Raw genomic sequence first — 25,704 nt, forward strand, 5'->3', positions numbered from 1 at the left:
GCACCTCCAGATCCTCCTTCCCATCCCTCCCACAGCCATCACCACCTGGGCAGGGGCAGAACATGATGGGGCTGATTCTCAGTTCACCATTCTCTCCCTGCCCAGCTGACCCTGCAGCCTTTCCTGGAGAGTGCCAGCCTGGCCTCCAGTGCTCTGCACACACACTCATCCTCAGCAAGTCACAGGAACACAGGCAAGGCTGCTGCTCCCCTAAATCAGTCTGCAATTAAATATGTGCCAAAGCTATGGTTTGGGACAGACAGAGGGAGAAACAGGTAGACAAAGCAACCACGTCAACTCTGTTATCTTTGCAAGGTTAAAAATAGGCAGAGACTGAATTCTGTTTGTTTTATTTCAAATGTCTGCTGCTGGGGGAGTTCCTGCACTCGGAGGACTTTGGCTTTGGGAGGCTCCCAGAAGTACAATAGCTAAATTCATGGAGAAGGGAAGTTATTAAGGAACTTTCAATGTCCAGCTTTTGACTCCAGGAACTTGGATCAGCTGGGATGACTGAAGGACACTGCCAGCAGCTCTGCAGGGAGCCAGCACCGCAGATCAGCTCTGGGAACGCTGTGGCACACCAGGCAGCTCCACCTGGGCTCTCCATGGGAACCAGCTCAGCTCCAGGAGCAGCACTGGTGTGATGCTGCAGCTCCCAACAGCTGCCTCCTTCACCCTGGGCTGTCAGCAGCTCCTGCAGGGTCCTGCTGGAGGCAGCTGTGACACCAGAGCACGGTGACAAGGGATCGAGCTGTCCCCTGCAGCTGAGGCAGTTGGAGACACTACCCCTGGCTGCTGCTGCTGCTGCTGCTGCTGCTGCTCAAACAGATGTGCAGGAGCTGCAGCTGGCTCTCAGCTCCTGCCAGTGTTCATCCAGTGGCCAGCACTGTCATACAGAGCTTTTCTCTCACATTTCATGCCAGCAGAGCAAAAAGCTTATACAGAACAGAGTCATGAGCCCCACTTCAGAAACACTGGGAAAGAGAGCTTGGAGTCCTGCAGGATGCAGTCAGGAGAGCTCTGCTTTTCTTGGTGTCCCAGCCCAGGTTTTACCAAAGGCTTCTCAGCTGATGAATTTGACTGTTCAGAACACAAAGATGACCCTTGGGTTTCCAAGGTGATTGAAGCCTGAAGTGCTCACTTTTCCCCCTCTGCAGCAGCCACCCAGCTCTGCTGTAACACACAACATTCCCATGAGCTGCACAGGGAGCAGATCTGTGTTTTCCTGCTTGCTGAAGGCCAAGGGATGCTGCAGATTTCCACACAGGTGGGCACAGCCAGCAGCATCTCAGCCCAGCCATGGAAGGCACACTGGTTTCTGGAGCTCCACACACACCTGGGGCTCCTCAGGATGCACAGACACACACGGTGAGTCTTCTCAGGCAGTAACAAAATGGGATTTGTGCCAAGGTTTCCATAGGTGCACAAACCACTGGATGGTTCCCTTTTAAATGTAAAACTGAGAGGCACCACTCACATTCCAAGATACTTAAGCAGAGTCCCACAGCTCTGGTGGAGTTTTGAGGCTCTGGCACAACACAAACTCCTGGAAGAGGCCTCTCATGGAATGTGGTGGTGGGCAGGGAGGCAGAGACAAGCCTTCAGCAGAAAGGCATTTTTGATGGATCATTTGCTTTTAACTTTGCAGACTTCTACTCCAGACACAATAAAGGAGATATTCCCAGTGTGAGAGCAAGGTGTGGAAGCTCAGTGAAAAGCAAAAGCAAAGAAGGAAGAGTTTTGAAACCTTGGCCACAGAATCCAAACCCAAAATGTGGAAGGAGCATTTCCACGAGCAAGGCTCACAGATCTGCACCCACACTGTGCAAAGAGAAATGAACCTCCAAGTGCAGGGAGAGCTGGAGCCAGGCAGGCCAAGGAGAGAGCAGAGTGTCCCTGGAGGGAGGGGTGAGGAGGATGTTTGCTGCAAGAGTCTGAGAACAGCGGTGCACAGCGAATGGCATCACTGAGAGCAGCAGCGTGCGATTTCCAGGGGTCTTGAGCAACAAGCAGCTCTTTAAAGATGTTTACAAACCTGCCCAGAAGGTGACGGTGCCTCTTGTTTATTCAGCTGCTTCTTTGCCTTGGGTTTTTTGCTCTGTTTTCTCACCAGACTTTCTGCCAGGTCTGAACCCAGACCGAAGCTCTTGGGGTCCTTGCAGAGCCTCTTGTAGATCTCCAGCAAGCAGTAGGCATCTGAGGCTGCAGGGCAGAGAATGTGAGCATCAACTCAACTCATCCTAAAGTAAACCAGAGGCTTTCCTGAGGCAAGGAAGAGCCCCCACCTTTGTAAAAGCCACTGTGAACAACTGTGAAGCTGCAATCCCTCAGGTCATGCCCTCAGCCCCAGGACTGACTCATCACAGCAGAACCCACAGTCAGGGGGTCAAGGCAGGAGCTCCTGAAGACAGGCTCTGCCATCCCCACTCTAAGCCAATAATCCAATGCAAACTGCATTGTGGCTCTTCCAACCACCCCAGGTGCTCCAGCCAGGCCCTGCTCCTCAGCACTGCCCACAGCTTCTTATCACACCTCTCGAGGGGAAGGGAAGCTCCCCAGGAGATGCAGTATCTGGGCAGGAGATGCAATATCTGAGCAGGAGATGCAATATCTGAGCAGGAGATGGAATATCTGAGCAGGAGATGCAATATCTGAGCAGGAGATGCAATATCTGAGCAGGAGATGTAATATCTGGGCAGGAGATGCAATATCTGAGCAGGAGATGCAATATCTGATCTCACCTGCCCACACTCACTGCCCTGTGCTGCTGCTCCCTGCAATGGCAATGGGAGAACTCTCCCAGCCAGTCTGACTAGTCCCAGTGATTAACCTTTGTGAGAACTGTGTCAGGCTTCAAGGACAGTCGAATTTAACAAAGGGCTGGTTTGCATCAGCAAGCTGTCCTTTGATGCACCAGGAAAGGATTCAGACCCAGACTTCTGACCCTGGGGTAATCAGCAATAAACTCTGTGGGTCCCTCCAACAGCCCTGAGTCCGTGCTGCAGTTTCTGACACCACATCTACCTGTTCCAAACCCAGCTCTAGCAAGCACCTCACTGTGACAAATGAACACAGCATTTGTTTCCCAGGAAGGCTGTGAAATGAGGCAGAAGGAAGTGGACTTTCCTCCTTTCAGTTACTGAGATGAGTTTCCACTGAGGTGATGTTTCATCAGACAAAATCTGCAAAGCACAGGAATTCCTTCCTAAGGGAAATAATGAATCACTGGACAGTTTAAACTTCAACCATTAAAGTCGTGTCCTCGAAAGGACAAACAAAACATGTGCTGACTCCTCTGAACAGGAACTAATCTGCAAAGCCATTTTCTTCCTCTGCTGCTTAACAGCTTTCCTGGGACAGAGCAGCCAAGCCCAGCCTGGGCAGCTGCAGCAGCCAGGGCCAGACCTGCATAGAGGATCTGCTCCTCCCGCAGCGGCCGCTTCTCCCAGTTGGAAAGCTGCTCTGTTTTATCCAGAGGCTTCCCCAGCACGTGCTGCACCAGGAGGCTGAGCCCCTTCTCCGGCTGCCTGAGCCCTCTCTGCTTGTGGCTGTGCTCTGGGGACAGTCCATCCACCTTCTGGCCGTCCTTCCCCCGCTGCAGCTGAGGAAACAAGACAGAGACCACCTGGTTATGGAGCAGCTCCCAAAGCACCTCCTGCTCCAGCTGGGGCCAGGCACAGCCCCATCACATCCACCTCGTGCCTGGCAAACCGAACCCCAGTCCTCACACAAGGGCTGGGATGGCACGAGACAAACATGGCATTGGGTTATTTAACAAACACACTTCTGGAGAGAAATCTCTTCCATAGCCAGGGAAGGGCAAAAGGGCAAAAGGGCATTCTTGTAGAGCCCTGCAGCAGAGCAGCAGGGACGGGATGAGGCTCCTTAGGGGTCTGCAGGGTGCTCCCCATGCTGGAGGCTGCTGGGCATCCACTTCTGCACCTTTCTCCTCCCAGTCCCGGTGGGAAAAGGCATTTCTGTGACACCCTGGGCAGCAGAGCCCTCCCTGCAGCTGCCCTTTCTCACTAAAACTGAGGCAGTGGCTGTTGGCAGCTGTGTCAGCCCCTGCAGCACTTCCCAGGTCATGCTATCAATCCCAAAGACCTGCTTCACCTCAACCCACAGCCTCACACACACTCTGGACGTTTTACCCATTAAAATGGTTGTGCTGAACATTTTTGCAGACTGCTGAGAGCTCCTGTGTGCAAACCCAGGGACAGCTGTGCTTCAGCTGAGCAGAAATTCCTGTGCTGAACCCACCAGCAGCCCCCCAGGAACATCAGAGTTCTGTACAAATCATTAACTCCATCATATCTGCTTCAATAATGCATGACCTTGGAGTAGCAGAATTTCTACAAGAACTTCCTCTTCCTAAGTGTGTGTAACTTGTGCTCAGAAACCTTGTCCTGGCTGAATGGAGCTGGGTGTCCAAGAGCTTTTCACAGCTTTTATAAAGTCTATGAAAAAGCTGTCAGTATCATAAGCTTTAACTTTTTAATTGATGAAAACAAAATACTTCTTCCTGTAGAGAATCCCAACACCTCCAATCCTCTAGAGGAAATGGTCTCTTTATTCATGCAGCCATCTCCCTGCCAATCCTGGGTGCAAACAGACTGTGCAAGCCAGTGCTGTGGATCCAGGACAGCGATCCACCAGCACATCTCCCACATCTCCATGTGCTCATCCTTACTTGTTGGTGCAGTGCAAGGAGATCCACCACTCCCTGCATTTGCTTCTCCGTGTCTCCCAGAGCAGAACATGTGGCTGCAAGGCTGCTGAAGTCTCCAGACATCCCATAACCTAGAGACAAAAAAACCCCCAAACAGGTAGGAAAACTCAAATTACAGTTAATGCACTGCAGCTTCTTCTAGGTCAGGGTCAAAATGCTGACAAAATATTTATAAGCATTGGTGGGAACACGGTTCAAACAGGGAACAAGACTGACTCCTGTCTCTCTGTTCCAAAGAGACACTCCAGAAGATCCAAGGAGAAAGATGGATGAAAAATGCTGAGTTTAAGATAAACTTATTTAAAATTTTGGGAAGTTATTTATGAATTTGCCCTTGAAATCCAGGCAGCTCCTGATAAAAGCCTCCAAAAACCATGTAGGGTAATTCAGAGATCTCTGGTGTCCAGCACAGCAGCTCTGGGACAGGGACAGCACATCCTGACAGCTCTGCACACCAGAGTTACCTGAAGCACTGCAGGTTGGGTGGCAGCTGGGGATTAGTACAGAGCTAGGACAATCCCAAGTCTGAGAGTGCAAGTCCAATCAGGAATCTTGGATCTGAGCTGGAATGGGGAGATATAACAGCTGGAGCTGGGCCAGGCCAGGCTCAGGCTGCAGAGCAGGGCAAGGTTCTTCCCCCAGAGGCTGCTGGCACTGCCCAGGCTCCCCAGGGAATGGGCACGGCCCCGAGGCTGCCAGAGCTCCAGGGATGCCCAGGCTGGGATGTTGGGGGGTCTGGGCAGGGCTGGGAGCTGGGCTGGGTGATCCTGGGGGTCACTTCCAGCTCAGGGGATTCTGTGGTTCTCTGATCCTGTAATTCTACCATTCCCAGTCACTGCTTCCTGGCCTGGCAGTGCCTGAACTCAGGGTTACAAAAGCTGGTTCCATGGCAAGTGGATTTAGGGAATAACACCAAGATGATTGAGAAATGACAAATTTGACAAAACAGGATGTGTGAAACCCTGAGGTGGGGAGGAGAGAGGGGTGTTACCTAGTTTAGTGATGGCTGCATCTGAATAGAGCATCTGGATGAAATGGGGGAGCTTCTCCTTCTGCCCCTCAGCCTCAGCTTGCTCAAGGAGCCGTGGCAGGTCCAGCAGGAACACCTCATCCTCCAGTGCCAGTTGCAGGAGGGCAACACGGGGCTTCCCCAGCATGCCAAAGGACGGCTTCCACTCCATGTCCACACCAACGACCTGCCCAGGCTGCAACACAGACACTTTCTGCACCCAGAGCCTGCCTGGGCTCGAGAGCAGCCAGGACAGTCTGTCCAGGACATGAGCATTTCCTTCCCAGCACCTGCAGCTCTTTGTGCAGAGTGCCACAGACACAGGGAGCTCTCACAGCACCTGTGTCACCCACGGGAACCTTCCCTGGCACAATTCCCAACACCTTTCCCCAGAGCAGAGCAGCCCAGAGAGCTGCTCTTGGCTCAGGGAGGCTGCAGTGGATGGCAGTGGCCACATCCAGCTCTGTGTGTCAGCCTGACACGGAGCCCCAGCTCCCTGAGCTGCCAGGCCAGCCCCAGCTCACCTGCAGCACCTTCTCCCAGCACTGCAGCATCTCCTCCCACGTCTGCAGAAAGTGAATATTTTCCCGTGGAATAGGAAGCTGGTAACAGTCCTTCTTCTTACTGGCCTCATAATTATCTGCTTTTGTGACCCTGCACAGAATCAGATGCAAGAGTTTGAAACCATGGAAAGCCAGGAGGAAATCCTGGATTGGAGCAAGAGGGATAAGTTTTACTCCCCTTACTTCACCTGGACTCCCTCTTTCCCCATAACACTCAGCTCTTTTTCAGAGAAAAGAAACTAAATCCAAAAGATCCAGGCCCCTTGGACAGATCATACATTTCCAGATAGTCTCTTTCCCATGGAGACTCGAAATTGTTCATTATTTGGGAAACCATTGGTAACCTTATGTTTGGGAGTGCCCAGTTCTGCAGCAGAGCAGCTCTCCCTGCAAACACTCCTTCCCGTGGGTTTGTGTGCAGGGGGAAGTCAATATTTGTGTAAAATATTTAATGAAGGTGTGCAGGCTCAGGTCTCCAGGAATATTCTCAGCTGCAGGGCTCAGGAGCCCCGTGTGGTGTGAGCAGGGACAGAGGATGCCACTGCTGTGCTGGTGCCACCTTGTTGTGTGCAGTGTGAACTCCCTCTGGGAGCCTGTGGCTGTTCCTCAATAGCCAGGGCAGCCAGAATGTTCCATGGAGCTCCATGGCTCTGCTGACTCCACAGCAGGGACCATGACTGGATGAGGAAAGTGCAGCACCAAGGGCTTTATTCATGCCTCCATCCATCCCAGCTCCTCAGCAGGGCAGAGCACACCCTCAGCTGCCTTCCCTCCTCAGCACGGGATTCCCACAGCACAGAGATGCGGTGATGGGTTTGTCTCGGGGTGCAGTCTGTGCCTCAGCCACCTCTAGCCACCCCTTTGTGTTTGAGGGTGATTGCATCTGTGTTGTATTTCCTGAGATGACACAGTGCTTGAACAAGCGCAGATCTGCACCAGGAGAAAGGATCCACAAAACCACGATCCCCGAACATGAACCGTTCAAGGCCCTCTGTGAGACTTTCCCAAAATCATCAGCATTACAAAAAATAATAATTAGTAAAAGTTTGACAGATCTGCAATCACCTCAGACAGATTTTGATCTGGTAGGGGAAGTTTAAGAACCCGCAGCGTCGTGAAGGAATCTCAGAGAGCTTCTGTGTACTCAGGATGAGTTTAAGATGCCCCTTTCACAAACATTTCCAGGCTTATGACAAACCAGTGTCGCGTGTGCAGGGCCACAGGGGGACCCCAGCACGCAGAGTGCTGTCCCCGAGGCTGCAGCACGGCAGATTTTAAACCAGTCTGCAGTGTTTGGATGCCAAGCAATGTGCACGGAGAAGGCAGCGAACAGCCTCACCTGTCCTGGACCTGCAGCTTCTGCAGCTCCTTGGCCCGCGGCGGGGGCGGCATGTCGGGGGGCGGCATGTCGGGGGGCAGCATGTCGGGGGGCATGTCGGGGGGCATGTCGGGGGGCAGCATGTCGGGGGGCGGTATGTCGGGGGGCAGCATGTCGGGGGGCGGCATGTCGGGGGGCGGTATGTCGGGGGGCATGTCGGGGGGCAGCATGTCGGGGGGCGGTATGTCGGGGGGCAGCATGTCGGGGGGCAGCATGTCGGGGGGCAGCATGTCGGGGGGCGGTATGTCGGGGGGCAGCATGTCGGGGGGCGGTATGTCGGGGGGCAGCATGTCGGGGGGCGGTATGTCGGGGGGCGGTATGTCGGGGGGCGGCATGTCGGGGGGCAGCCTGTCGGGGGGCAGCCTGTCGGGGGGCAGCCTGTCGGGGGGCATGTCGGGGGGCGGCATGTCGGGGGGCAGCATGTCGGGGGGCATGTCGGGGGGCAGCATGTCGGGGGGCAGCCGGCAGTGGCGCGCCCAGCGCGCGGCCCCGCGGCTGTCGCAGTGTCGCAGCAGCGACTGCAGCAGCTGTCCCTGCAGCCAGCGATTGTCCCCAACCGTGCTCTGCAAGACCAGGGAGAGGCAGCTGTCAGTGCACCTTCCATCGTGGCAAGTCTCCCCTTCCCAGGAGAACAACCCTCCATTCATTCCTTAATTCTAGTCTGAATCGCCCCTGTTCAGTTCAGAGCCATCAGCTCTTGTTCTGTTAACAGCCCCTGCTAAAAGCTCTGTCCCCATCTCATTATTGGCCCCCTTTAAGTATGAAAGGTCTCCCTGGAGCCTTGTCCAGGCTGAGCACCCCCAGCTCTCCCAGCCTGTGTCCAGAGCAGAGGGGCTCCAGACCCTGCAGCATCTTCTTGGGATGGCTTTTTTAGGACAGACATTCCCCGTGTCCCCAGGGCAGATGGGGGTGGGGGGTCTCCTCCATCCTTGGAAGTATTTGCACGGATTGTTGGGATCTCCAGTCATCCATAGGTGGCAGGGAGGGCACCTCAGCAAAGCTTTCAGAGCCAGGAGAGGGCTGCCATCACCTCCAGCAGCTCCTCCGCAGCCAGCCCACATGTGCTGCAAACAGCCGGGACCCCTCTCTGACCCACTCACGGATCTGCCTTGGGGCTGATACAGCAGAAGGCCGCTAAGACAAGCTGAAACCCTGTGTGCTGCAGGACTGGCAAAGGAGAATTTCCGAGTGAAATGCTGAGATGTGCACTGGAAGCGCATCCCCAGGAGCCCGCAGTGCCCGGGGCACAGGGCTCATTAGGAACAGCTCGGATGGGCGGCAGGCTGTGGCCCTGCGCCTCGTTCCTCACATTCCTCCAGGAACTAAAAGGTGACAATCTCTCTTCAAAGCACACAGAGATCAGGAAACAAATCTGCCGATGGCCCCAAGGTAAAAAGGAAGGGAAACGGAAAGCGAAGGAGAAAAAGGAATGAAAAAAGGAATGAAAAAAGGAATGAAAAAAGGAATGAAAAAAGGAATGAAAAAAGGAATGAAAAAAGGAATGAAAAAAGGAATGAAAAAAGGAATGAAAAAAGGAATGACCCCCGCCCAGAGGTGCAGAGGCTCAGAACAGCTGGCAGGGATCTGGCAGCCCAGGCAGCAGCAGCCTGCTCCCAAAAACTGCTCCCAGGAACTGCTCCCAAAAACTGCTCCCAAAAACTGCTCACAAGAAGAACTGCTCCCAAGAACTGCTCCCCAGAACTGCTCCCCAGAACTGCTCCCCAGAACTGCTCCCCAGAACTGCTCCCAGGAACTGCTCCCCAGCACTCTGGCACATGGCACAGCACAGCTCCTCTCGGGGATGTGTGGAGGAACAGCTTTGGTGCTGTTCCAAGGGGCTGGGGCACAGCAGGAGCCAGGGGGAGCAGGACAGGGCTCCAGCAGCTCTGCAGGGGCTCAGGTACCGAGGGGAAGGGGCAGGAGAAGGCCAGGACACGTTCTCCTGCTCCTGATTCTGGCTGTGCCTCTGTCCCCTCTGCCTTCTGAGACTGAGCCCAGCCAAGCACTGAGCACGTGAAGAGGGGCTGAGTTGAAGCCTCCTGCACATCTGCCAAGCCACTTCTGAGTCCTTCCCAGAAAGAACATATTTTCTTACTAACACTGCAGAGCAATTCCCTCTTCTTGCTCCCCCTGTGTCCATCCTATTGTCTTCCAGTCTTTTTACTAAAACACAAACTCTTTGGTCTTGGAGCTTTCTTCAGTTCACCCTGAGTCAGTTCTTAATAAATCTCATTGTGGCAGCTTTATTTCTGGAAATAACGAGGTGCAGATTTTTTTTATATTACTTTAATGATAACAGATTTCTTCTTTCAACCACAAAAAACAACTCTGTAAGGAAGGTTAATCCCTCCAGAGATATCCCATCTTGTATTCTGAAACAGAAAATATCCTTGTTTGTTTACTGAAAAAAAGAAAAAGCCCAACATTGCTCTAAAGGGGAAAGGCTTCCACCGCAACAGCTCTGCAAGAGGCAAGAATGTGGAAACTTTGGCCCCAGAAGATGTGGGCACAGATGCAGAGAGCAATGTTTCAGCAGGGATGACATTTCATGGGCTTTGCTGTCAGTAAATGAACACTCCTCGAGAGGAAATTGGCACCGCTGTTCTGATCAACATCAGCGACACCTCTGAGCAGGAAAAGATTCTAAAGAGGCTTGTTTGCATCCCTCCTGGAATTCTAGACATATCATACATTCTTTAATCCATAGGAGCACACAGAAACCCCTGACACCAACAATAATCCACCATTAAAGCTTTCCACAGCGACGGCTGCAGATTTCCTACCCGTAAATCCTGTTCTCACTGCCAAGGCTCCACAAAGCTCACACCAACCACACAGGGCAAGCTCAGCAATGTCCTGACCTTAACCCATCAACCATTTCTCCATTGGTACCAATCATTTTGAAACCAAATATCCACTATCTCCCTTGGAAATCGCTCTGTCCAGCCCTAGATGGGTTTTATCTGTATGTGTTAAGCTACATTTCAGTCCCAGCCAATTCTGCCCTTTGCCTCAGCATCTTTTCCCAAAGAGGGATGTTATTCACACCACTGACACTGGCTATTTGCAGAGTCAGATTTTAATTTAACTTTTGAATGTCTTGGCCAATTTCCCCTGTTTTCAAGTGCTTCCAGAATCAACAAAAACCCCTCCTGCTAGTGTAGAGAAAATGTCAAGGAGAATATTTTAGAGTCAGCAATTTTAAAAGGAGAAAGAGAAATCCAGACTTGAAAAGGACAAACCCCTGTCAGCAGTGGAGGGCACTGACAGCACTGCTGAGCTCCCTGTGGTGTGGCAGGTACAGACACCTGTGCTTAAACATTCCCTGAACATGCCACTGCAATTTTATTGTATTTATTGTATTTGTGCTCCAGGTTTCTGTGTCAAAGTTTCCATCATTTGTGCTGCACGGGGAGATCCTGCAGTGTCACCATCAGATGTCACTGAAGGGAACTAACTGAAGTGTCAGGGTGGAGCTGGGACCCTCAGAGCCAGCTGAGACCATGGCCACAGCCTGTTCCCTGCAGGGAGGGGGATCCTGCCCTCTGGAGAGCCTGCAGAGATCCTGGAATCCCAGACTGGTTTGGGTTGGAAGAGAAAACCCATCCAGTGCCACCCCAGCCATGGCAGGGACACCTCCCACTGTCCCAGGGTGATCCAAATCCCATCCAGCCTGGCCTTGGGCACTGCCAGAGATCCAGGGGCAGCCCCAGCTGCTCTGGGCACCTGTGCCAGGCACTGCCCACCCTGCCAGGGGAGGATTTCTCCCTCATGTCTAATCTAACCCTGCCCTCCTTCAGCTTGAGGCCATTTCCCCTTGTCATGTCACTGTCTGCCCATGTAAAATCCCTCTCCCCCTTTCCCACAAACCCCCTTCAAGTGGTGGTGGGATTAGCACTGCCCTGCATTCCCCAGGATCTCTCCACACACACCAACAGCTTCCAAGTCCCAAGGATCTCCCGGGCAAAGAACACCCAAGATCTCATTTACCCAGAACACAGGATGGTCCTGATCACGCTCAACAATACTACACACAGATCCAAACACATTTCCTGCACTGGGATTCCTTCCAAATTTTTGTCAGGCAGCCCTCGAGGGAAGTAATTAATTTTCAACAGATGAAGTCATCGTGTCTCCAAAATGTGCTGCAGCTGCCACAGATGTGAGCAGGTACAGAGCAGAGGGAAAGAACCAACACAGCTTCCAGAGGCAGAGGTGGAGAGAGAGAATTTTCAAAATCACTGAGCAAGAAGCTGATACATTTCCTTCAGCACATTGTTGGACATCACTCAGGCCTTCACTCAGCTCACAGAGCCTCAGAACTGATGAACCTGCTGCTCATGGCACGGACACCTCCCTGCACAGAGATGAAAGGCTCCAAACAGGAGTGAGGATCCACTGAAGTGAATCTGCTGTGATCACTCCCACATTTCACTTCAGTGGTGGATAGCAATGTTTCTTGGCTGGACAGAGCAGAAACCCAAACAGAAATGGAGGAGCATGGAATGTCCTGAGCTGGGGGAGACCCACAAGAACCAGAGAGTCCAGCCCCTGTCCCTGCCCAGACCCCCCAGCATCCCAGCCTGGGCATCCCTGGAGCTCTGGCAGCCTCGGGGCCGTGCCCATTCCCTGGGGAGCCTGGGCAGTGCCAGCAGCCTCTGGGGGAAGAACCTTGCCCTGATCTGCAGCCCAGAGCTCCCAAACAGATATTTAGCAGGTTTAAGAGGGAAGGTGCAATACTCTACAGGGACATTATTGGCACTGACACTTGAGGACAGGCTTCTTGATGCAGAGGGCACCATGGAACACAGTGAGATAACAGAGCTCATCCTGACGCTGATCCCACTCCCCACTGTCTGAAAATGCTGTCCTAGGAAATCTGCCCTCACTGCCCAGCTGGCCCAGAAGGTTTCAGGGAAGGGATCTTGTCCCATTGCTCCTGTCACTGCAGACTTCAGACACCCCCAGGGGAAGGAAGCCTGGGGCTGTGCTGGGACCAGTCAGCACTGCCACTTGTCCTTGGGGCCACTGATCAGCTCCTGCTCTTGTTCAGCAGAGTCAGCACTGCCTGACACTGTGGGGACTTGCCCAGATCATAACTTCTTATTTGAACCCACAGTTAACTCATTTTCCTCAATTACATCCTATAACTCCAGGTATGCTGATACACGAAATCACAACTCGTTCTCCCCTCCACTTCTCTGGCCAGGGAATGGCACAGGTGTAGCTCTGCAATGAGCTGCAGTGTCCCACCAACCCCATTAAAATAACCTTTGTTTGAAAAGTAACTGTATGTCATCCATAAACCCCCCAAATACAATTACATAGCAAATAGACTAAGGCAACTTTACCCCACTTGCTTTTCAGATATAATTTCTTTTTCCTTCTCTTTTGTGTGAAGTGTCTCCTGAGGGTCTGTGCCTCCTCCCTAAATCCCTTTCTCACAACCACTGCAGAGGCACCTTCTGAATTCCAGTCTAACCCTGGCCCTGTGGAATATTATTCATCCCAGGGATCAGCAAAGGCCCAAGGACCTGGTGTGAATACATAAGGCACAGATTTTTGATATGCTTCCAGATTTCCCACACCTTGGTCCCACGATGGCAGGCTGGAGATGTTTTCTGGGAGCACTCCAGCACTTGGCAAGGCTGAAGATGAATGAGGATGGGGAAATGGGCCAAGCTCTTTCAGAGGAGAGTGGTGTGTTATTATCACAGTAGATGCTTTGTCTAAGGCCAGTGACACAGTGCACTGAAGACAAACTGGCAGCCCTTATCTCCCCAGTGTATTTTGAAGCAGCATTTATCTCTGTGCCTTTTGTCATGGTGTCACACACACACGAATGAAGTGGCAGGGGCCAAATCCTGCTCTCCAGTTTAAGGAAGTGGAGCTGCTGCTGAGCCTCTCTCAGCCTGAGCTTCATGTGACCAGACTTTGTTTCTCTGGGCTCTCAGAAGGTTTTTACAACCCAGGCACTTCCATAAACGTTCTCCAGAAGTCACCATCCCAGAACTCTACTCCAGTTTGTATCCTGGAGCTTGCAAAGGAAAGCACAGCTCTCTGCTAAGCTCTGGGGCTGCCTGAGGGGTGCCTGTCCAGTCTGAGCATTCCAAATCCCAGCTCAGCAGCAGCGTGTGCCATGGACCTGGGCTCCAGGATCTGTCTGCAGGGATTCCACCGTGAGGAATTCCATGAGCTGCCAGAGCCACTGCGGGGACAGGGACAGGGCCCTGCAGCTGCACATCACCAAGGGCTGCCAAGGAGTGAAACCACTGCTCTGTGCTTCTCTGGGGGCTGAACTCACAGGCTGACACCTCATCTGCCTGTTGGGATGTGCCTTTTTGGAGCACATCCACTAGCCTGGCGAGATAAACCAGCTGCAATTAACCCACCAGTAACTGCTCCCATACCAGTCATGTGCATCCTGAGAATCCACAGACCTGCTGAGGAAAAAAGTCTCCTCTCTTCTATTTAGGAAAGCTTTCAAAATAAACAAGCAAAAATCCTGACAAGTGAAATATTTGCCCAGAAGCACAAACTCTTCCCATCGTTGGTGTATGAAAAAGAGCTGCCCACGGGACAGACACGTCCACATGGACAAACATACCACTGATTTCTGTTTTGCCATGCCCAAACCTCCCTGGCTCAGAGCCAAAGCAATAATCAGTATCTGTGCAAGATCCTTCCCAAAAGCAAAGCCTGGCAGTCGATTTTTCTCTCCTTTAATCTCTTTTGATACACTTCAGCTCCTGGTGGTTTTTGTTCTGAAGAAGAAATGTTTGAGAGGGTTGACTGAATGAACTCTGAAATTCACACCCTGGCAAATTGGACTGATTTCCTAAATCCATAATTACAACATTCCTCAGAGATATGCATTCTTTCAGAGCGAACAAGGGAAGATTAGTTTCCTGTTTCTTCCCATTTACATGACTTCTCTGTCAAGAGGAACTTTTTTTGTTTCTAAACAATTCTCTGTTTATGTGGTTCTCTTCTTGGCAGGGAACTGGGGAACTAATCTTGCCTAAAAGCATAATACAGCCAAACTATCAATTGCCAGCAGCCTGATTATCTGTGCAAGGCAGCTGATTTGCTGCTGGCTTCAGAAGGCAATATCTATCAGTGAGCACTCAGACAGGGACTGATCTATTACAGTGTTTAAAGAATCTGGGATGATTTTTGAATGCTGGATTGTTTCACTGCTGGCTGGAGAAGGAGGGCAGAGGGGTCTGTGTGTGTGTGAAGCTGAGAACTTGGTGCCCCTGGGCAAAGGGAACCTGCACAGCTCTGGCTCCCAGCAGCTCCTGCAGGGCCAGGGCAGCACGTGGCTCCTGCCATGGAGCTGCAGACTCAGCACATGCAAACCCTGCTGTTTGCTTTGGTTCCTGTCACTGAATCCCTCCTCTCCTCCTGTGCTACCCTGGGAGCAGGCAAGCTCCGTGTCCCCTCTTCCCCCTGCCTTCCCCTCCTGGGCTGCACAGGCCAGGGCTCTTGCCAGGGCTCCCTTGGTCCTGCAGCAGAAGGAACATGAGGGTTTGCCTCTTTGAAGTGAGCCTGTCCTCATTTTTATTCTGTGGGATACGAACAGGAGCTGGGGGGGTTCAGCTGAGAGAAGAGAAGGCTCTGGGGAGATTTTGTTGTGGCCCTTTGGTACCTGAGAGGAGCAAACAGAAAACAGTGACTTTATACAGAGGCAGTGACAGGGTGAGGGGGAACAGTTTTAAACTGACAGAAGGGAGATTTTTATCAGATATTAGGGAGGAATTCTCCCCTGGCAGGGTGGGCAGGCTCTGGCACAGGGTGCCCAGAGCAGCTGGGGCTGTCCCTGGATCCCTGGCAGTGCCCAAGGCCAGGCTGGACAGGGCTGGGAGCAGCTGGGACAGTGGGAGGTGTCCCTGCCATGGCTGGGGGTTGGAACTGGATGAGTTTTAAAAGTCCCTTCCAGCTCAAACCAGTCTGGGATTCTGTGACTTTTGCCCTGTACTTGCTGCAGTTTGCAGTCACTAACAGATATCCTGGACACCACTCTTGGTGCTGATTTTAAGGAGCTGGTATGTTCCACACACTCCTATGAGGTTTTGCAGGATCATAATTCCTGAGTAGTTTCCTACTCCTAGGATGCTTTTCCCACTTGGCAGAACTAAACCTCTGCCAGCACACCCCAGTGGAGTTGAACAGCTCACTGACGCTCTTAACTCCTTAATCTAACCCTGACCTCTCAACCTACAGCCATAAGCCAATTAGCTCTTCTTTATACCATACCAAATCTCCTTCTGATGAAGCTGTGCTGCCAAATGAATGCCTGCTAGTGACAGAAATGTAATTACAGTGCTTAGCAGCACGCTGGCCCTGGCTGGTGGCAGGGGGCTAAGGTCAGAATGCATCTCTAATACACCAAAACAATTTAAAGGAGATTTTCCCTCCCCAGTGTGTTTTCTCCAGTTTCCTCTCTTCACTCTCCAGCACTTAATTCATTTGCACATTAAGGCTATTTGGCCATCAACTTTAAGACTGAGGTCCTGAGCTTTCCAAGGATCCCTTGCCAATCCCTCCTTGAAGCAGAATCAGACACACAGCTCTGAAAATCCCAGCCTGGCTCTGTGGATCCACACTTCAGTAAATGGGAGCTGATTTTCTAAAGTTATTGAACAAACATATCTTACATCACTCCAGAGAAGTTTTTGGCTGACTTTTAGAATTATTTTGGCATTATTGACAATTTGGTAGATTGGACAGCAAATGATGGCAGTTTGTCTTGGCTTCTTTGTGCATGCTGTAATATTACACCAGAATTCATCAGCATCTTTGTGCTTAACCACAATTTATTTATCTAGCAATGGCTGGATTTGTTATAAATAAAACCACTACAATTACAGTAGACACACCAGCCCTCCAAAGCTTACAGAGAATTAACAGAGCCTAAGCCATGCAGGAAGTAGCTGCAAGAATTTCCATTGAACTGTGCACGTCATCCTTTGCCAGACTCTTCCTGAGCTGGAACACACTGCAGCTTCTCCCCTGTGCTTCTTTCTCCCTCAGCAGCTGGGAGCTTGCTCAGTGCAAAGTTCCCATTTCTTTTAGCAGTGCAAGCTGCATCAGTTCAGGTGCAGGTTTGCCTCCTCTCTGCTGAGAGCAGCTGCAGAGCTGAACCCCAGGGAATCAGAATATCCTGAGCTGGAAGGGAACCACAGGGATCAGCTGAACCCCAGGGAATCAGAATATCCTGAGCTGGAAGGGAACCACAGGGATCAGCTGAAGCCCAGGGAATCAGAATATCCTGAGCTGGAAGGGAACCACAGGGATCAGCCAGTCCAGCTCCTGGAATTACGGAATGCTGATCCTGGGACAGCCACAGATGTGCTGTTCTCTGCACCAGCCCCATCACTCATCCTTTTGCTTTCCTGTAACCAGAGTTATTCCTAATCAATACATGTCCCCACCGACACACTGAACTGAAAAATGGAAGGAGATTGAGACTTTTGCCTCCCACTTCTCCCCCTACTGCAAACTCTAGTTTGTCCATGGTTTAATATTCCCTTTAAACCACACTGTGGCTGTGTGCTCAACAGTGAATCCAAAGAGAATGGCACAGGGAAAAAGCAGAATGAGTGTCAAAGCACTGCCACTCCTGCCAGCCCCTAACAGGGGAAACAAGGCAGAGAGGAATGGAAGGAGAAATGGGAGCTAGAAGTGTACACTTGGGGAAGAAAGGCTGCCAGTTCTGAGCTGAAACAAAGGAATTCCCCCAGTCCTGACTTGCCAGGAGAGACAGCAGACCTTAAAGCTGTCACTAGTCCAGGTATAAACACCAGCTGTTCTGCAAAGGGGAAAAGGGAAAGAAAAATCCAACGGTCTCTTTTCTGCAATGGCAGCTGTTTGGGAGCTGCTTAGAGCTGTGGAAAGATAAATGCAGTTCTTTTGCAGATGGTTGAACTGGCAGGCTGCAGCAGAAGCAGGAGCAGCTCCTGCATATTGACACACACCCCACACTGGGAGCTGCTGGGCTCCAGGGGCTCAGCACCTCGCCAGGAGCACCACTGGAGGGACCATGAACATTTATCTCAGCTGATGATTCCTCCCTGAGACTTCTAAGGCCAACAAAACAATCATCCACTGGTTTCATTTCCTGCTAAAGAAGTCCCTGAGTAGTCACAGGGGACTCCACATGTTGGCTGGTTAAACTCGTTTGGGTTTCCACCTTCCAGGTAAAGAGCCAGTGTGGGATTGACAGTGATGAAATCCATCCCATCCCTCAATAAACACTTCACTCCAGCCACAGGGCAGGATGGTTTTGTGTGCAGCCTTACACTGAGAGACTTGTCACTTATTAATCACCCCAGAGCATCGCTCCTGCCTGCAGAGCACACACTGCCTCATTCCCCAGGAGATTCAGTTCCTCACTGTACTCAAACAATTGAAAAGTTTCCCTGAACTCAGGGGTTCCAGGGAACAACAGTGGCTGTGGCTGTTTGCAAAGTGGAGTTTTTGACTCCTTGTCCTTTTCCAAGCCTCCCCAGAGCAGGAGTCCTGGCCAGGTGTTCTGGCCACAAAACAAACCTCTGAAAAATTAAATGGCATTGTAACCTTTAAATCCCTTTAAAAACTGCCTCCTTGAGTGTAGCAGCCTTTACATTTTATTCCAGAGGTAGTTGTGTTTTAATTGAGGTCAAAATGGTTCTGTACAGAATCTTGGCATCAGCCACTACCATTCAGAAATGAATTGGTCAAATAAATGAGATTACATCAACTCCTTGCTGCAGTGCAAGGTAATTTACACCTATTGAGTACCAGGAATTGTCAATGTTTTCCCAATGGATTGCACAGAAAGAAGAGCAGATTTCTGAGCATTGCCTGTAAGCAGCATAACAACCCTTGAACTGCAGTGGAACTGGAGTTCTGCATTTCCTAGGAATTACCAGCATCTGACCCCTTCTCACCCAGAGAAGGAGCTGGCACAGTGCTTGATTTTCATGCTCCGAAATTTTAAAATAAATAAGTTATCTCACTGTCCCAGCTGGAGGAGGCCAGAGATCAGCTGCAGGCTCTCCCTGTGCAGAACATGGGAAACAGCTGCACCCAGAAATGCCTTTCTGGCAGGGTGGGCAGTGCCTGGCACAGGGTGCCCAGAGCAGCTGGGGCTGCCCCTGGATCCCTGGCAGTGCCCAAGGCCAGGCTGGACAGGGCTGGGAGCAGCTGGGACACTGGGAGGTGTCCCTGCCATGGCTGGGGTGGCTCTGGATGATCCCTCTCAACCCAAAGCAGTTTGAGATCCTGTGAGTCTATGAAGCTCTGAGTGAACTTTGAGCTTTGTCCTGAATAATGTTCATTTTAGCACTAAAAACCAAAACTTGCTCAAAGATCCTCCCTTTATTCCCTCCTTTCCCTGCCAGCAGCAGCCACCAGCCTGCACAGGTTGTTATTTCAGCTTCCTGGAGATGCACAGGTACAGATTCCATCACTTTCAAGCGATGCCAGAGACAGGGATCTCTGATAGCACCGAGTCAGGCTGATAACAGGCAAGTTTCAGCACCACTCAGCTGATAATTACACACTTGTGAGAAATACACCAGTTGGCAACGAGCAGGAAATCCAGAGTGTGGAATCCTTAGGAAAGCAAGGCAGTTTTGCTTCCAAAGTGTTGAGGAAGTGCAGAACTGTGAGCAGAACTCCAACATCCAGAGCTGGGCATCCTAAAACATCTTCAAATAACCTCCAAGCAAACAGAGCAGGAGAGGGAAATCCACACTCACCTGAATGTGGTCTGCCCAGTTCTCCTCAGTCATGGTTTTCTGGAAAGACAAAATCACTGCTGAGCCATCTTAGGAAAGGGAGGCTGTTCCATCCATCCAGCAAACTGGAAATGAACCCCTCACTCACCCACTGGCATCACCTGAGACCAAGGACTGCACCTGGGACACCCAGGACACCTCAGGGTCTCCAGCTGGGCATGGCAGAGCACAGCTTGCAGGGGGAATTCAGGTGAGTCACAGCACACAACACAGAAACTCCTGTGCAGTTGGTGCCCAGCCTGTTCATTCTGCAGCCATGGGGAGCCATCCAGCCAAGGGAGGGATTTCAGGGCTCAGCACCAAGGCTGAGCCTTCAGAATATAAAAATACAATTTTTCTTAACAGTCAAATCATGAAAAATCATCTGGAATTCTGACATCTGGGAAAGGAAACTGATAATATTCCCATTCTAGTGCAATTCAGAGGCAAACCTGGAGAGAAACTCGGGAGGGGAGCTGCTCTCAGCTCTGCCAAGAGCTGCACAAGCCCCACGAGTCTCACCCCAGAGCTGGCAGAGGAAACAGGGAGCATCAGTGCCTCTCTTCTGGAAAGGTACAAGAGGAAACAGGGAGCAAGAGCCTCAAAGAAAACAACTTTGAGATATCCAAGGATGTGATTTAAACACAAGTGAGATAAAGGAGCCGTTTAACCAGAGCTCAGACCCAGCTGAGAACGGTGAACAGAGAGCACCAAAGAGCTCTCAGAAGAAGGGACTGGGTGCAGAAACAGCTGCCAAATGTACCTCAGTGGGAGTAACTGGCCAGCTTAGATACCTTAAATCAAATAAATTCTCCAAAACAAAGGAAGTGGAAGGCCAGAGAGAGCAGAAGAGCAGATCAGGAATGCGTTCCCTCTAAACAAACACCTGGGGAAGTGCTCTCTGCTCTCTCTGTGGATGACCAAGCTCCCCCTGGGATGTCACTGAAACCCTGAGAGGCTGAAGGGCTCCATCCTCCCCAGTTCCTCTGGCAGGCACAGGGACAGATCACAGCCTTCCCTGATGGCCTGGGAGGGCTTGGGAGCAGAACTTGAAACAAAACTTGATCATCAACTATTGATACATTTTGATTATCTCAATCAAGTTATTAAAAATGTAAATGTACCAAAAGTCCTCATTTCACACCCACAGCACAGCTCGTACCTCAACGAATCTCTTGTAGAAGAGGTAATTCAGGGTTCTCAAGTGCCGCTGATTTATGACATTAGGGCAGAGAGCTGAAAGAAGGAAAACCACATTGAAGTACACAGAATTTCCTGGAAGTTTTACTGTCTAGACATTACACTTTTCCTTCCCCAGTGTCAGACTGGGTTTGGGGAAGGCAGGATGCCCTCACACTTGGAACAATGAGGGACAGACTCACACATTGTCAGCTTATCTCAGCTATAAACTGTTATTTACACTTTCATCCGTGATTAGCAATGCTAATTCTCAGGTCTGCTATCTCTGCTTCCAGCAGCCCTGAGCGATAAGATCCACTCAGTCCTGTTCAATCTGCTCCACACTCAATGACTTCACACCTTTAATGAGGCAGCATCCTCACAGGGCACCCAGGCTGCATTCTTCGGCCTTTAATTGGAGCTGTGTTGTTAATTCATTGAAGCACTTGTGAACAGCTCGCTCAGGATGTAAACTTGTGGCTGAGGTTTATGGATAAAACACAGATCCAGGAGAGGCTCCCCAGCCATACAAAGAGGGTGGGGAATACAGCTTTGCTGAGCTGGCAAGCCACAGTTGTTATTATTTTTATTGCTGTCACCTTCATTAGATATGGCTGATTAGGAGTGCAGAACCCAAGAACTCACACAGCACCTTGTTTTGAAATCCAGAGCGAGGAGAGATGAAGAATGCAGATAAAAGCCAGCATTAGCACAGGTCTGTGTCAGCTCCTGCTGCCTGCACAGGGAACCTTCCCCAAAGCCTTGGGGGCTTTCAGAGGGGGCTAAAGCATCTCCCCGGAGCCAGAGGGAGCGGGGCCAGCAGGCACAGAGATCAGAGGAATCCTCTGGAGCCTCCCTTGCCTCAGCACCCACAGGAACACAGATTCCTCATCCCCCTGTGTGCCCCACACCGGGACCAGAGGCAGGAGAACAAGGAGAGATCTCTGCATCCCAGAGCCTGCGCTCACAGGGGTGTGCACTGATGTCCCCTGATGTCCCCTGATGTCCCCTGATGTCCCCTGATGTCCCCCAGCAGCTCCTCACGGTACCCTAAAGCCCCAGCGCTTCCATCTCAAACAGAAACACTCAGAGCTGTTAGTTGTGAGTTAATCTTCCACAGTGTGACAAGAAATCCCTCCCCTGAAAGCATCTGAGGAAATTACTGCAATTATCACACAGGATATTGCACCGGTAAATATGGTGATCTTTCCTCTGGATATTGTCCCAATACCTGGAGGGAAAATCATCAGCTCATGGAAAGGAACACTCTCTAAAGAATGTAAGATAATGTAAAAATTAGCTAACTTAAAGTTTTCAAAGCTCTTCAGAAAGAACCGTGGCATGACCCCTCCAGGCCACCCTGAAGATCACTGAACAGCTTTTTCTTTGAGCTTCTACAGGAAATTCCCTAAGCACAGAACTGGCAGAACCGGGGGAGTTGAATGCTTGGCTTCCATGTGGAAAAGGCACATCTGAGTGCACATTTCATGTACATTTCATGTGCATTTCATGTGCATTTCATGTGCATTTCATGTGCACACCTGTGCAGCTGTGGGGCTCACCTGTGCAGCTGTGTCCAGCTGTGCTCACCTGTCCAGCTGTGCTCACCTGTCCAGCTGTGGCCAGCTGTGCTCACCTGTGCAGCTGTGCTCACCTGTCCAGCTGTGTCCAGCTGTGCTCACCTGTCCAGCTGTGCTCACCTGTCCAGCTGTGGCCAGCTGTGCTCACCTGTCCAGCTGTGTCCAGCTGTGCTCACCTGTCCAGCCGTGCTCACCTGTGCAGCTGTGGCCAGCTGTGCTCACCTGTCCAGCTATGCTCACCTGTCCAGCTGTGTCCAGCCGTGCTCACCTGTCCAGCTGTGTCCAGCTGTGCTCACCTGTCCAGCTGTGTCCAGCTGTGCTCACCTGTGCAGCTGTGCTCACCTGTGCAGCTGTGGCCAGCTGTGCTCACCTGTCCAGCTGTGTCCAGCTGTGCTCACCTGTGCAGCTGTGCTCACCTGTGCAGCTGTGTCCAGCCGTGCTCACCTGTCCAGCTGTGCTCACCTGTGCAGCTGTGCTCACCTGTGCAGCTGTGTCCAGCCGTGCTCACCTGTCCAGCTGTGTCCAGCTGTGCTCACCTGTCCAGCCGTGCTCACCTGTCCAGCTGTGCTCACCTGTGCAGCTGTGCTCACCTGTGCAGCTGTGTCCAGCCGTGCTCACCTGTCCAGCTGTGCTCACCTGTGCAGCTGTGCTCACCTGTGCAGCTGTGTCCAGCCGTGCTCACCTGTCCAGCTGTGTCCAGCTGTGCTCACCTGTGCAGCTGTGCTCACCTGTCCAGCTGTGCTCACCTGTGCAGCTGTGTCCAGCTGTGCTCACCTGTCCAGCTGTGCTCACCTGTGCAGCTGTGGCCAGCTGTGCTCACCTGTGCAGCCGTGCTCACCTGTCCAGCTGTGCTCACCTGTCCAGCTGTGTCCAGCTGTGCTCACCTGTGCAGCTGTGGCCGTGCACAGCCCTCTCCTGCCCTCTGGTGCCCGGTGGCGCGGGCCCGGGCGGTGACAGGACACAAATGGCATTTGAAAGCCGAGGCACGGCCGGTGCAGACAGGGAAGGTTCCTCTCATGCTGGGCAGCCCCAACCCCAGCAGAGCTCTCGGGCTCCCCTCTCCCATCTCCCCCCTGGCACCGGGGCGCTCAGCATGAGGCTGTTCCACTTCTCTCAGCGGGATCCTTCCCACCTCAGACGTGGGAATTGTCAGTGAAAATCATGGCTGAGCTGTCTCTGTGTCCTGAAACCACAGCAGGGAACAGAGCCGGCCGTGCCAGCCCTGGAAGGGGCTGTTCCCTCACCTCTGCCATCTGCTCTGGCTCAAACCTGCCTTTGTAAAGTCCATCTCACAGGGTCTCCAAAGACTATAAAGTAATTAGCTTGGAAAAGCTACAGGCTGGTCAAGCCAGAGCACTGACCCAGGTGTGAGGAAAGACTCCATAAACCTCAATTTCCTCAATCACACACCACTTCTGCCCAGCTTCTTCCTTCCCCAATAAGGGTAATTAAATGAAATCCACACACAGTTTATTGGGACACCTTTGGGACTGGGCAGAAAATCTCCCACTTCCCATGGCCTGTTTGGGAGTTAACAGCAATACTGAAATACAGCTCTGAAAAAGAACAGAACTAATCTCAGAGGACTGCTTTATTTTTTCATTTCATTCCCCCTGAGATGTGAGATGTTTTTTTAATCGGGCCACCTCCTAACTGCTCTGGAATTCAGGGCTGGCAGTTCCCAGGGGTGCTGCAGGTCTCAGGACACCTCTGGCTGCTGGGCAGTCACGGCTCAGCTCAGGCACTGAAATCTCCAGGTCCATTCCGAGCTGCAAGAACTGAGTCACGCACAAGTTTGCCTTCTCATAGCCAGAAACCTCATTTTTCTGCAGCCCTTCTCAGCAAAGCCACTTCCCTCCCTGCTGCTGCTCTCGGGCTCCCACAGTGAGTGGGAGTCCCAGGGAGAGCAAAAGCAGCCGCAGCACCAGAGAGCCCAGGTGAGGTGACAAGAAATGTGAGCTCTGCCTCACCACCAGTGCCTGGGGGAGCTGCTCACAGCAAGGGAAATGAGCTTTCTTGTATCTGTACATTTTTCCCGCCCTGCTTCCTTTTTCTAAGTGCTTTTGTAAGTACTTTGTATTTTCTTCCCTCCCAGTCAGACTTGCTTTCATTTAAGAATGGAGAAAGAACACCTGGAAACTCAGCAAAAGGGAGGGGAGATATGGGAAGACAAAGAAAGCCACGTTATTCCAGCTGCCAGCATTTCCCAACTCAGCTGCAGCACGCCCAGCACCGAGGCAGCAATTGCTCTGCAGGTATTCATCCCCTTCCAAAACACTTCAAAGGAGACTGACAGGCAGAGTTCAGCAATGTGTGAATTCCTGCTCGTAATTACACGTGGAATGATGTGAAAAATCAACACCTCCTGGCCTGGATGGGACTGTGGGAGTCACCCAGCACTGGCATTAGCTGCTGTCCAAAGCAGGTGCCCTGCACTGCAGACACTGCAGTCTGCACGGGAGAAAGGGCTGGAAGGACATTTGGCTGGAAGGAATGGGATCTGCATTTACCCCAAGGAACCTCCTCACAGTGAATGGCTGTGGAGGACCAAGAATTATCATTAATTCCATTGTTATCCCCATCATTATCAGCACCTACAACATCACCAGATGAAAGCACGCTGCATTCCAGAGTGCCCCTGAGCCCAACACATGCTCCTTTCCCAGATTTTTCTTTTCTTTAATTATTATTTCCCACAATTTTGCATGTAAGCAGTTACATCATTTCACCTTTACCATTATATCATGCCCTTGCAAGGCGGAGCTTTCATAAGGAAAGGGGAACAACTCTTTTCTTTTTCCAGCTCATCAAAGACAACACAGCTGACTAAATGCCCAGCACTGTCAAGGAGGGGAAGCTACTGAAAACCAATGAACTCCTGGGAAGCTTTTAATTTCTAAATAAATCATTCCCATATGTCTCAGCTCTCACACAAACGTGCTGGGTTTAATTATATCTACTTCTCTTCCAGTGAGGGTTTGAAAAGTTTATCTTGTTAACTTTTGGACACCAGTCTGAAGATGGGAAGATAAATATGCAATAGTGTTGCTGACAGGTGTAACAAGCCCACAGTTTGTGGTTAGAAAAGCCTTTTCAGGCCAAGAAAAGAGAATTGCATACCTCGGGTTGATGATGGAAACCTCTGCAGGGTAAAAGCTAACGGTGCACCTGAAAGAGTCTGGTGCAAGGCCTCAAAGAGGAGGAAAAATCAACAATCCCCACTAAGAACCAAAGCAAAGCAGATTTTGTTAGAGAGCTGCTGCTGAAGCTGCTGCTGAAATGATGGAAAATGTGCCACTTCTCTTGCAAGGCTGTAAGAGCTTTAAAATTCCCCCACCAAGCCTAGTTTGTGCAAAGGATCCAGGGGCTGTGAGGCTTCCCAAGGATTATCTCCTCCCGGCTGCCGCACCCCAGCCCCAGAGAACAGAGCCCCAGTGAATAATGACTTGCCTCTTATGTGAGAGGAATGGAGCCATAACTCAGAGCTGACCATGGTGTGTT

General features: G+C 51.4%; 1 protein-coding gene across 9 annotated transcripts in view; it reads right to left on the reverse strand.

Annotated features, from left to right (window-relative positions):
- EXD3 (exonuclease 3'-5' domain containing 3) overlaps window positions 1-25,704 on the reverse strand; it is a 178,792-nt gene that overhangs the window by 91,422 nt on the left and 61,666 nt on the right. For all 9 annotated transcript variants that reach the window (XM_086858795.1, XM_086858796.1, XM_086858797.1 and 6 more), the window contains 8 exons: window positions 20,607-20,680; window positions 19,427-19,465; window positions 7,641-8,242; window positions 6,263-6,392; window positions 5,721-5,934; window positions 4,691-4,800; window positions 3,406-3,601; window positions 2,036-2,202 (listed from right to left, as the gene is read on the reverse strand). In XM_086858795.1, coding sequence (XP_086714921.1) covers window positions 2,036-2,202; window positions 3,406-3,601; window positions 4,691-4,800; window positions 5,721-5,934; window positions 6,263-6,392; window positions 7,641-8,242; window positions 19,427-19,465; window positions 20,607-20,680 — 1,532 coding nt within the window. The remainder of the gene's footprint in view (window positions 1-2,035; window positions 2,203-3,405; window positions 3,602-4,690; window positions 4,801-5,720; window positions 5,935-6,262; window positions 6,393-7,640; window positions 8,243-19,426; window positions 19,466-20,606; window positions 20,681-25,704) is intronic.

This window comes from Cyanistes caeruleus, chromosome 20, assembly GCF_971803275.1.
Source record: "Cyanistes caeruleus chromosome 20, bCyaCae1.hap1.1, whole genome shotgun sequence".
Taxonomy (NCBI): domain Eukaryota; kingdom Metazoa; phylum Chordata; class Aves; order Passeriformes; family Paridae; genus Cyanistes; species Cyanistes caeruleus.